This window comes from Peromyscus eremicus, chromosome 20 (assembly GCF_949786415.1).
Source record: "Peromyscus eremicus chromosome 20, PerEre_H2_v1, whole genome shotgun sequence".
Classification (NCBI taxonomy): Eukaryota; Metazoa; Chordata; class Mammalia; order Rodentia; family Cricetidae; genus Peromyscus; species Peromyscus eremicus.
In genome coordinates, this window is record NC_081436.1 from 3,486,713 (window position 1) to 3,499,330 (window position 12,618).

The following is a 12,618-nucleotide window of genomic DNA, read 5'->3' on the forward strand; positions in this document are numbered from 1 at the left end:
TTAACTAATCAACTAGTCATGACTGCTCTGGACTTGGGTCTTAGTTCTGACACAACAATCGGATCTTAGGCATCTTCATCCTATCTGTTGTTTTTTTTGTATTCATCTGTGTGGGAAGGGTACTAGGGATCCACGCCAGGGCCTTGTGCAAGCTACACATGCATCCCGGGACTGAATGACATTCTAGCCCTGCTAGAGTTGGTCCATGTTCCTCAAGCGTCTTCTTTACTAGCTCCCAAGGTGATTTACCTTGATATCATCTCTGTTCAGCCCTGTGCCTGCAGCCCTGCAGCCCTGCAGCCCTGCAGCCCTCTGAGTAGTATATGAAATGCATGCAATATGTTAAGTATGAGATTACTGTCATTAGCAAACCTTAAATTTTACAAAAAGCTATTGAAAACCACAAATTTGACCTGATGACATGGTGGGTTGTGTATTATCCATTGGCCTAAAGAATACTGAATATTCATGAATTATTCCTCAAGTACATGTGACTACAGCTCATAAACCCTTTGAACAATGAAAGTACGCTGCCAAAACAACCCAGACCCAACCCTCACTGGGGTCTAGTCTATCCACTGCTTACTTTGTGGTTCTAAATAAACTACAATCCTTAGGGAATTCTGCCAGCTGATAGTCTATCAGATTTCTGTTTTACCAATCTTTTTCATGGGGGGGGGGGCCAGGATCTATGTACCCTAAGCTGGCCTCATACTTAGAATGTAACTAAGGAGGACCTTGCACCGTCTTCGTGTGCTACCAAACCTGTCATGTGGTGCTAGGGATTGAACCCAGGAATTCCAGCATGCTGAGCCTCATTCCCAGCCCAGGTACTCCCTCCCTTTCAAGAAACATTTAACTGACTGAACAGTGTTTTGGTCTGTAGATCTCAGGAGGCAATGGCTATTTAATGTACACTATTCTAGTACTGTACATACACAGGCAGCTGTTAGGTAAAAAAATTTCCTACCTGTGGCAATTGGTAGATTGATGCACTCAGGAAGAAGACTGAATCTGACCGATTCTATTTTACAATGAGCAAGTCACTCGGTGACCGTGAACATGTTGTTGTCTCATGTCTACAGAAGGTCTGCTCTTCCTACTTCCCAAAGCACTTATGAGAAACACAAGTTTGGCAGGGCAGTCTTTGTTATGTGAAAGTCCTTGGCACAGTGTAAGGAACCATAATTCTGTAAGGCATCCTTGAGGTAGATGAAAAACTAACAATATCCCAATGTGTACCAGGACATCATTTTAATATACAGAAATATAGAGAATGAGGTAAATAGTGTAGTAAAAGTTTAAAAACAAACTATGGAGAGGAAAGTTTATCCTTGTCTTCCATCCGCAAGAATAACCATGGCCACTGACAAACAAGCCCCTGTATGGGACTCCCACACATCCACACAAAGCTTCCCTCCACTAGTGCCAGTCTTGAGGTCACGGTGCTGGAGGTTATCTGGTCACCTGCCCACTCTTGCAGAAGGAAACAATAAAAGCCCACACAGCTGCAGAAAAAGCTCAGAAGCAGAGATAAGTAACTAAATGCTGTGGGTTTGCATCGTTTTTCTGTGTGAATGAGCAATGGTGCTACACAAAGACCCTACAGAGAAAGCTGAGGTAACTGCCTCATGACATCAGTAAATGATCTCAGCATATAGGAGAACTGGGCGATAGGAATTCAAGCAGTCTAAAAGATGGGGAAAGGCTACAGGCATTAAAACTAGAAATCACTACACACTTAGAGAACGTAAATTTTCAAATCCATGGCAGTTTAGTGTAGGCACCAACAGTCACATTTTACACTGACTGGTATCTTATTTGAAAGTTATTTATGAAAAAAGACAAATCATTTCCCATGCCAACTATTCACCATTCTTCCAAACTGCGTGATGTCATAAGTGAAGCCAAAGTTTCTGGGGTTTTCTGCCTTACACCCTTTTCATCAGGTTAGGAATCCAGTTGGCTGTACATCTCCCAAAGGGAAAGCAGCTCAGTGGTCAGTGCTCCAGAAGTGAGGTCCCCACAACACAACACAAAGAGGAAGAGCCTTCAAACCTGATGTGTGGAGTGACAGCTCAGTGCACAAAGAACAAGGTTAAAATACTGTAAAATGTGCAAATGTGGCCCATGGTTTTTGGGTTATTTGTGTGTATGGGTGAGGCAGGATGTGTGTGGGTACACCTGCAGGGTGAGCCAATGGAGGCCAGAGGCTGACTCAAGGTGTCTTCCTCAATAGATTTCTACCATATTTTTCAGACAGGGTTTCCCCCTGAACAAGGGCATGCCATTTCCGCTAGGCTGACTGGCTGGCTGGTGAACCCCAGGAATCCATCTGCATCCTCCCCGTGTAGTGCTGGAGTTAGAGAAGACAGTGCTGGGCATCCAGAGCCCACCGAGACTTCTCTCCAGCTGTCCACCTTTTGATCATTTTTATAACTGGCCAGACGCTGATTTTAAAAACATTCAATGATGAGCAATCATGTCATTTCTCTTCCTCCTTCTCACCTCTATGACACAGCCTCTTAACTTGGGTACTTGGGGCTAGCAAAAGTAGATGAGCCAGATAAAATGGTAATATCTGAGTTAGTGGTCACAGGTCCTGGGACAGACACTTAGTGTCTTAAACTGCAACATGGCAGGCATAGCCATGCTCTTTTGTCTTGTTTTCTGAGACAGGGTTTCTCTGTGTAGCCCTGGCCATCCTGGAACTCACTCTGTAGCAGGTTGGCCTTGGACTCAGATCTGCCTGCCTCTGCTCCACTCCCCACCACACCCTGCTACCCCTCCACCCCTCCACCCTTACCCCAGCCCCAAGTGCTGGGATTAAAGGTATGCACTATTAAAGGTATGCCACCTAGCAAGAATGGCAAATTCTACTGCTAACATGAAAGGTGCTAGCAGATCCCTAAGGACACAGGCCCCCCACCTGTCCTCTCTGCAGCAAAATCCTCATGCTTGGTGTGTGCTGAACTGCTGGGTGAGAGCACCAAGATCCACCTCCCTGGGACTGTGTGAGGCTGCTGTGCAGAGGCCTCAACATCTCTTGGGAAACACAGATGTCCTAAATAGCATATGGAGGTGTCTCAATTCCTATTCAGAAACTTCTAGAATGGAAGATAAATGGACAGGAAGCCTAATCACCCTGTTCTACTGAACTTGGGCCTTAGGAGAGAGGACTATGTCTTTGTTATGAAGTTATCAACATGTGTAATGTGATCAAGAACATTATGCTACATCTTGAAGATCCTACACAGAACAGAGCATGCAGATTTAGAAATTCAGAGGCTTGCAGGAGACGGTGAACAACTGTGGTTCCATTCATCAGGGACAGCTGTGACTAAGTTCCCCTCTGGCAGTGATTCTCATGAAAAGACTGATAAAAAAGGTTCCACTCCTTGTGAATCCTTTCCCAGTCTTTGGGGCACTCTCACTCTTAACCCAGAGACATGAGAGCAGCCGTTTACTCTGAACCCGCACTGCCTTGACAGAGGCCAGGAGAGGGCTGCTTCTGAGAACTGCATGTCATGTTGTTCCCTACCCTTTGCCATTTACTGAAACTGAACCTTCAGCCATGCTGCAGGGGATCTGCCAACATGGACGGCTACTGGACTGAGAGCCCCCTTTGTGCCCAACTTGTATACTACGATTGTGAAAGGGAACCCATCCAAGATTCTGAGTGAGTGGGTCTGAAGTATGCACCACTATGGACACAAAGTGCCTCATTGTGTCAGTCCTGCTAGAGGTGTCCTGTGTTCCATTTCGAGAAACACTTGAAGCCACAGAGCTATTTCTCTTTCAAACATATTGACACCACAAATGTGAAGGGAGAAAAGCACACACAGCTAAGAAGCCCACAGCAAACCCAAGTGCTCTGAGAAGTTAGTTCAAACCTAGAAGAAAACTGTTAACAAGAGCCTGGATCCATAAGCACAGCTCAGCACGGCAGCTGTGAATGAAAACCGAGCCCACAGTGCAGCCCTTCAGGGAAGCTCTGCAAAGCCATGGCAAGGTCGGGGTGGGGTAGGGTTGAGAGCACTGGCTGCCCTTACAGGACCCAGGTTCAGTTCCCAGCACCTGTAACAGTGTGTAACTCTGGTTCTAGGGGACCTGCTACCTTCTTATGGCCTCCAAAGGCATCAGGCACACACACAGTACACATACACACATGCAAGCAAAACATTCATACACATAAAATAAAAATAAACAAATCCTTAAAAAATATTATCTGGCATTTGATCTAAGACAAAAATAAGGTTTTTATAAGTTTGGTGAAACATTCTGAACAGGAAAGAAATTTGAGATCTGTCTAGTCGGTCCCAGGATATGAAGTTCTAACTCCTAAATTCACACTGGAAGGAATAAAGGATGGAAGGGATATATCTATTTCCCACTTATCTCTGGAACTCACAATAAAAAGGAAAACTTTAAAGATATAAAAATATATTAACAAATGTCTACTTTTTCCAGATCTATTTCAAATTTGTACTAATGTACTCCTAAAATCTTTAAGGATTTTACACACAAAACTCCATCCCAAGTCTACCCACTCCTAGGACGGCTGTTGAACTGAGAAGAGGCATCAATTGAGGAGACTAATGGGTTAAATCGATGGCTACGGATCTCATCTGGAGAGACAGCAAACAGCCCTGTCCTCACAGAAGGGCCTGGCCTGTGTTCACAGATGACATAAGTATGGAGAGTCAGAAGGAAGCTGTCTGTCTGTCCAGGTCTGAGAATGCCCTGTTACATGCTGTGCACAAAGTGGCAACATCCACCACCTTCAGAGTGCACGCCTTAAGTTCATCTGATGATGTGCGAAGGCTTCCAGGTCTCACCTCAGTAAGTGTCAAAGAGAGGAGTTCGGACAGACCTACCAGGAGGAGTGCAAGCGTCCGCAGGAGACTGGACAAACGTGGATCGTCTTTTGGTGGGCATGGGCAAAGCCATCTTCTGCTCTTTGTGCTTTGCCAGGGCAGCCTGAACCGCTTCTGTGTGGATATCTGCAAAGGGAAGCAGACAGTTATTTGCACTTGTGCTGGATGGTAACCTCTGAAGGATGAACTTTTGGTACTTAGGTTGTCAAAAACACCGGGGTGTGGTGGTACTGTGTTCCCCAAAATACTGTGTACCTTAATAAACTTATCTGGGGTCAGAGAACAGAAAAGCCACAAGACACTTAGGCTAGAAAATGTTAGCACACGCCTTTAATCCTACCATTCCAGAGACAGAAATCCCTCTGGATCTCTGTGAGTTCAAGGCCGCATTGGAAACACTCAGGCATGGTGACTCATGCCTTTAATCCCAGAAAGCAGCCTTTAATCCCAGGGAGTGGTGGTAGAAAGCAGAAAGGTTTATAAGGCATGAGGACCAGAAACTAGAAGCATTTGGCTGGTTAAGAATTTGGCTGGTTAAGCTTTCAGGCTTTGGAGAAACACAGTTCAGCTGAGATTCATTCTGGATGAGGACACAGAGGCTTCCAGTCTGAGGAAACAGGACCAGCTGAGGAATTGGCAAGGTGAGATAGCTGTGGCTTGTTCTGTCTCTCTGATCTACCAGCATTGACCCCAATAATTGGCCTCGGGTTTGATTTTATTAAGACTCTTTAACATTCATGCTACACCGGGGGGCTGGGCGGTAGTGGCACACACCTGTAATCCTAGCACTTGGGAGGCAGAGGCAGGCAGATCTCTGTGAGTTCGAGGCCAACCTGGTCTACAAAGCAAGTTCTAGGACAGCCAGAGCTACACAGAGAAACCTTGTCTCGAAAAACCATACACACAAAAAAAATAAATTAAATTAAAAAAAAATAGGCAAGGGAGAGGTTTAGGTGGTTTTATTTATCTTTTGAGTCAGATCAATTAAGATAAAAAGCAAAGATAGAAAGAGAAGAAGTCAAGAACAATGTCACAGAGAACAGTGAAGACTGATTACCCAACTGTGGGACACAGCTAAGGGGCCAGGGGGCGGGAGTTAATTCTAGGGAAATATTTACTGGGTCCTAAACTGAAAATGTTGATCAGAACATGTCCAACCAAGTAGTTTAGGGTGTACTTGGCTATCGGGAAGAACTCAGCTGAGACCCTTCAGGGCTGTGCCACAGGAACAGAAGGGATGATTCTGGTCTAGAAAGTCACAGGGGCACATGTTACTCCTTTTCCAGTCTGCACACAGCTCTGCCCTCTTGCACATATCCTAGGAACCTGAAAATTAACATATTCCAAACAGAACTCTGGCTTCTCCACCCCACTACAACCCCCCCACCTCCCACCACTCTGCATACAGTATGACGCATTCTGCCGGTGCTCTGTGAATGACCCTCTTACAAGACATTCAACTTGGACTTCTAGCCTGCACACACATGCACACACAAGTACATAGCCAGTCACACCAACACAAACGTGCATACACAAACATGTACACCTGCCCCTTCACACACAAAGACTAAAGGGAAGTAAGGAGGCTCTTACAGATCCTACTGAGGTAGAGCAAACCCAGGGTACTTCCCACTTGATGGTCTCTCCTCACCCAGCAATGGCTCCAGCCACATCCTTCCAGGCTTCTCTGCTCTTAAGTGTGACCTCAGATGAGCTCGTCCAGGCAGACCCTTCTTTGGGGGGATTTAAACTCTGAATCAGAAAGCGTAGGTCCTAGAGCACATGGAGCTAATGACAACGACTCAGAAAGGAGAGATTCTGAACTTGAAGTGAGATCCCCAGAGTTCTCTCCCGTTCTAGGGGTTTCTCAGCCGTTTCCTTCTGTGACCTACACCAGCTATTTAAGGTAGCCCAAGTCGGCAGCTGCTCGTGTACCCCAACAGCGCTGACTAACACAAATAAAAACTCTAACCATATAAACAGCTCCACAGCGGAATTTCAAGGGCTCCAGAGTATTTCGCTGAATTAACAAATCCCAACTTAAGCAACCCTCTAATATCAAATATTAAGTTGTTTATATTTTTCTTACTACTGTCCACAATAAGAGTAATTTTCACTTAGGACACATCTAATTATTTCCTTAGCATTAACTCCAAGGAAAGGGGTGAAATCAATGAGTATTCACTTCTTACTAATGCTTCCTTAGAGTAAGGATTTTTCTCTTATATAACCACTGTTGAGCTGTGAAATCTGGAAATTTAGCCAGGTGTGCTCTAGCAAGCACTCAGGAGGCAGGGACAAGTGGATCTCTGTGAATTAGAAGCCAGTCAAGGCTACACAGTGAGATCTTAGTTTTTCAATCTGGAACCTCAACACTGATGCACTCATCCTACATCGGATTCACAATTCACATTTCAGTTCAGTTAGCTGTCCCAATAATGCATGGTTTCCTGCTAGCTTCTCCTGATCTGGACACACGTTTCCTTTAGTCATCCTGATTCTTTATCCTCTTATAATCTGGGACAGTGTCTTAGTCTTCCTGTCCTGTATTACCGTGACATTGTTGTATAGCCTATTTTCAGAAAATATCCCCTAATGTTGGCAGCTTTGATATATTCTTATAACTAGATTCAGGTTATATATTCTGACAGGGATACCAAAAGAATGTGCCATTCTAAAACGATGACAGTAATTTTGAATATTCTGTTAGATAGCGTCTGTTAAATTAATCCATGTGGTGATGGTAGTGGTGGTGGTGCTTCCTCCTCCTCCTCCTCCTCCTCCTCCTTCTCCTCCTCCCCCCTCCCTCTCCTCCTCCTTTTTTTTTTTTCCAGAGACAGGGTTTCTCTCTGTAGTCCTGGCTGTCCTGGAACTCCCTCTGTAGCCCAGGCTGGCCTCGAACTCACAGAGATCCGCCTGCCTCTTCCTCCCGAGTGCTGGGATTAAAGGTGTGCGCCACTGCACCTGGCATGTTTTGTGTGAGGTTTTGTTTTGGTTAAAAAAACAACAACAACAAACAGCCGGGTCTCCTGATAAATGTTTTCTTGTACAAGTTCCCTTGGTCATGGCATCTCATCACAGTACTAAGACAGTACTGGTGGCCAGGTGCTCATGTAGAGGTCAGAGGCCGTTCATTTCTCCCGCTATGTGAGGTCCAAGAAGTGAACAAGTCATCAGGCTTGGCAACAAGTGCCTGTGCCGCTGAGGTAAAATAAGTGTTCATGTCATCTGACCATTTTCCCCACCAACTTCTGGCTTTGTCTTCCCTTAATTTCTCTTCCTGTGTTAGAGATACCAGATACAAATTGCCAAGAGGTAAACTTCTGCTGTTTTCCCACCACCATAAACAATTTTATGTGGCCTTTACTGCATCAGAAAGTCTTTCTATATATATAAAGTCCAAGTGATAGAAGAGTCCACTGGGGGTTGGAAATTTAGCTCAGTGGTGCGCAAGGCCCTGGGTTTGGTCCTCAGCTCCAAAAAGGAAGAAAAAAAAAAAAAAAAAAAAGAAGACGACTCCACTGGTTTCCTTTGGTACGTGTATCCTTGTATCATTCAGATTTCTAATCCAGAGAGGTGAAGTGGGAGACAGGTGTGCTCTACACCGTCTTCCACCTGTGTGAAGTGAACACCAGTATTTCAACAGTACTTGTGTGCCCTGGTGATCTGCAATGCCAGCTACAGATCCCACAGTAAAGACTCTCAGAAGTACACTGGTCTACAGCTGAACTTGCTACTCTATCTTAATGGTCTGCCAACAGGCGTGTGCTCCATACAAACTGTTCGAATTATGAGATCACTATAACATAGTTAATATCTAGTTATTTCTCACCCTTCTCTGTGTTTTCTAAGCCATTCTTCATTTTTCTAAACAAACCTCAAAAGTAAGTTCTCTGGCCCTGCAAATTCTTTGACAACCCAGTTCTATGTACTAAGTGGGGCAGGAAGATAGAATTTCAATGCCATATTTCACATTATCTGCTTTGATAAATCATGTTCTTTTACACAGAGTAAACGAGCTATTTATCCTTCAGAATGGCTAAGACAGCACCAGCATGCAGCCTGCCCTGGACAGCACACCCCGCCCGGCCCTGCCCCTCTTTTAGCCGCTGCCTTTGTACCCTGAACTGTGTGAAGGATTGTGTGTTTTCATCTGTGTTTCCCCAGAACGTCATGCTGTGCTCAGATCACAGGAAGAGCTCACAGGAAGTGCTCCATCACTGCTGGCTAAACTCAGGTCCATACCTTCTGTAGTATGAAGTGTACTAATACAGAAAGACATGACCTGGACCACCTGTGGCAGCCGCCTTCCACAAACAGAACAGATTTGTACAAAGACAAGAGAAGCTCTCATCTAGATGAAAGAGGGAGGTATTGCAGCATTCCCCAACACAAACTCAGAAGACTCCAAACTGATGGTGAGCATGTGTAGTAAGACATGGAGTGACTCACATGGACTATCACAGCCCAGTTTGCTGTCCTGCTTGCAATTACACCCCAGGGAGGTTTTTATGGGTCATTTTGTCAACAATAAGAAAAATAAGCAGTGGGGGGCATGCAGTGGCCAAGCACTTGACTGGAGTGTGTGAGGCCCTAGTCCAATCCTACTTCAATCCTTAGAACCACCAAAAAGAAAAAAATTAGTAATTCTATGAAAACAATCTGAACACAGACAACACTAAGTAAGAACTTTGCAAGATCCACCAGCTCAATAGGAGGGTATGTTTTCCTCTCATGTCTCTGTGCCTATGAACGTTAACTAATGTTCAGACTCCTGCGTGCTGGGATTATAGGTGTACACTAACTACCACGTCCAGTTCCAGCTATTACTTTTAAAACCATAGCACCAAATTCCTTTCCTTTACTTTGGGTTCTCAAATGAAATAATTTTACGTGCATTTATATTTATCATACTATTTTAGTGTTCCCTAAGTCTACTCAAATCCAGATTGCCATATCTTATTGAAATCTTGACACTGTCTTATAAAATAGACATATTAAAATGTTTTTAAAGCCGGGTGGTGGTGGTGGTGGTGGTGGCAGCGGCGGCGGCGGCGGCGGCGGCGGCGGCGGCGGCGGCGGCGGCGGCGGCGCACGCCTTTAATCCCAGCACTTGGGAGGCAGAGCCAGGCGGATCTCTGTGAGTTCGAGGCCAGCCTAGTCTACAGAGCGAGATCTAGGAAAGGCGCAAAGCTACACAGAGAAACCCTGTCTTGAAAAATCAAAAATAAATAAATAAAAAATAAAAAAATAAAATGTTTTTCAAAGGGGTCCTTGTATTAGAAGAAATACGGTTTGCCACTGTCTTGGAAAATAAGAAAGCATTTCCAATGAGATAAAGTCCTTTCTCAATGACAGGACAGGAGCAAGCCAGTGCTCTCACTGGTTCTTTATCTCCCCAAGTATGTCTACAAGTGACAGGAAACGTGAGAGCAATGCGCCAAGGACAGGCATTGTCCCCGCTGATAAGTCTTTGGGAGGCCTAAACCATCTGTGTCACTAAGAACTGCACGGTAGGAGTCAGAGCATCAGGTCCAAGAACACCGGGCCACCCTACTGTCCCTGCAGGAAAACCCTGGCCCAGACTCTGGTGTCAAAGGAGGCAGACCAGTTATTCTAGCCAAGCTTCCCACTGATGAGAACGCAGCAGCCGTCCTAACAGACTGTGACGGTTCAACAGTGCAGGATTCATCTTGATCGCTGATAAGGAAATCACTTCCGATGTTCAGTCCCTGGACAAAGCTGACTTTGGATTTCTCTGCCAGAAGCCATGGAAGCTGAGGATTGTTCTCCAGCTTAACAGGGTGATGCTAACACACCTTGAATGTCCTTTCTCATTTTATTGTTTTATTAGGGGTGGCTAATTTCTCAAAAGATCAACATCAAAGGTGTTGTTAGATGGACTCACTTTCTGCTGTAAGCATTAACTGTGTGTTTTCTACACTTGGAAACAAACCACACTGTGTAGAAAGCTGTACCACTCCTAACAGTCAGGAAGAAGAGGTACTAACTACATCAGCAGCATATTCAAGGGCCTCTGGCTAAGCACCAATAGCAGGTCACAGGAGCTAAACTAACTCCTAAAAGCAGGGGCTGGAGAGACGGCTCACCAAGTAAGAGCACTGGCTGCTCTTCCAGGGGACCCAGGTTCCATTTCCAGCACCCACATGTCGACTCACAAAAGTCTGTAACTCCAGTTCCAGGGGATCCAACAGCCTCTTCTGACCTCCATGGACACTCGGCACACACATGATACACAGACATACACGCAGGCAAAACAGCCACACACATAAAATAAATAAACTCTGAAAACATAAGCTCTTACAATTAGATCCGAAACACTAAGCACAAAGGCTATTTAGAGTCAACTGTGACTGAAATGTCACAGGTGCCGATAAACAAGAGTTTTTTTCCGGTCACACTTACCAGCATTAAAGTACCAAGCCTTTCTGTGTACATACCACCTCACTCTGAATTGCAAGTGTTACTAAACACCCCTTATGCTCTTGAGCTACTTTGTGTGTGGCATCTTGTACAGCCCTCCTCATGACTAGAGATCCAGAGGTGGAAGCTCCCTTCCCTCATCTCTGCAGTTGCTACTGATTTCAGGAATGCCAGAACTCTGAGACCATTACATTCTCCATTGTGCTGAGAGTCTCCATGGCTATTCAACTGAACAGGTCCCAGTACACTGAAAGCCACAGTGTTTGTCTATCTATACTTACCTGCCTTTTATGTTCCCCTTATGACAATGTTGCAATTCTCATAGCTCTTCATATTTTTGGAGATTTCTTTTTAATGTCAGGGAGGTGCTTTTTAAAGAGTCATATCATTATTTATTTTATGTGTATGGGTATTTTGCCACAATCTCGTGTGTGTGTGTGTGTGTGTGTGTGTGTGTGTGTGTGTGTGTGTGTGTGTGTGCGCGTGTGTATATGCATGTGCTCACGCCACTGGATGCCAGATGAGGGCATTAGATCCCCTGGAACTGGAGTTACAGACAGATGCATATAGGTGCTGGGGATTGAAACTGGATCCTCTGGAAGAGCAACAAGTACTCTGTTTGTTTATTTGTTTGTTTTTTCGAGACAGGGTTTCTCTGTGTAGTTTTGGAGCCTGTCCTGGATCTAACTCTGTAGATCAGGCTGGCCTCAAACTCACAGAGATCCGCCTGGCTCTGCCTCCCAAGTGCTGGGATTAAAGGCGTGCGCCACCACCGACCAGCGATACAAGTACTTTTAACCATTGAGCCATCTCTCCATCCCTTCAGAGATTTAAAAAAAAAAAAAAAGGGATTTATTTTATTTTCATTTTTGTTTCTGTGTTGTGTGTTTGCATACATACGTGTGGGTGCCCTTGGAGGCCAGTAAACGGGATCAGATCCTCTGGAGCTAGACTTAGAGGCTGTTGTGAGCCACTCGATTTGAGTGCTGAGACCCAAACTAGATCCTCTGCCAGAGCAGCAAGTGCTCTCAGCCACTGAGCCGCAGAGAGTATTTTTGAGACTCACCCTTTCTTCCCTACTTACTGCTCCTTCCTGGCCTGTCTCTGGCTGGTTTCCTCCCTCCCACAAATCCCAGAAAGATAAATACCACCCTGACCACCACTGAAGTCTTATCACTGTCCTTGTACTTATCAAATACCTGGCTCACAGACTACACTTCCTATCAGCTGGGGAATTCTAAAAGTGGTTCAAAATGGCAGGGGCTCGAGATCGCAACTAGGTTTCTGGAAGAGAGCA

At 45.1% G+C, this 12,618-nt stretch overlaps 1 protein-coding gene across 1 annotated transcript in view; it reads right to left on the minus strand.

Annotated features, from left to right (window-relative positions):
- Dip2b (disco interacting protein 2 homolog B) overlaps positions 1-12,618 on the minus strand; it is a 206,093-nt gene that overhangs the window by 85,238 nt on the left and 108,237 nt on the right. The window contains exon 4 of the mRNA XM_059246852.1: positions 4,878-5,003. Within this exon, the coding sequence (XP_059102835.1) occupies positions 4,878-5,003 (126 nt within the window). The remainder of the gene's footprint in view (positions 1-4,877; positions 5,004-12,618) is intronic.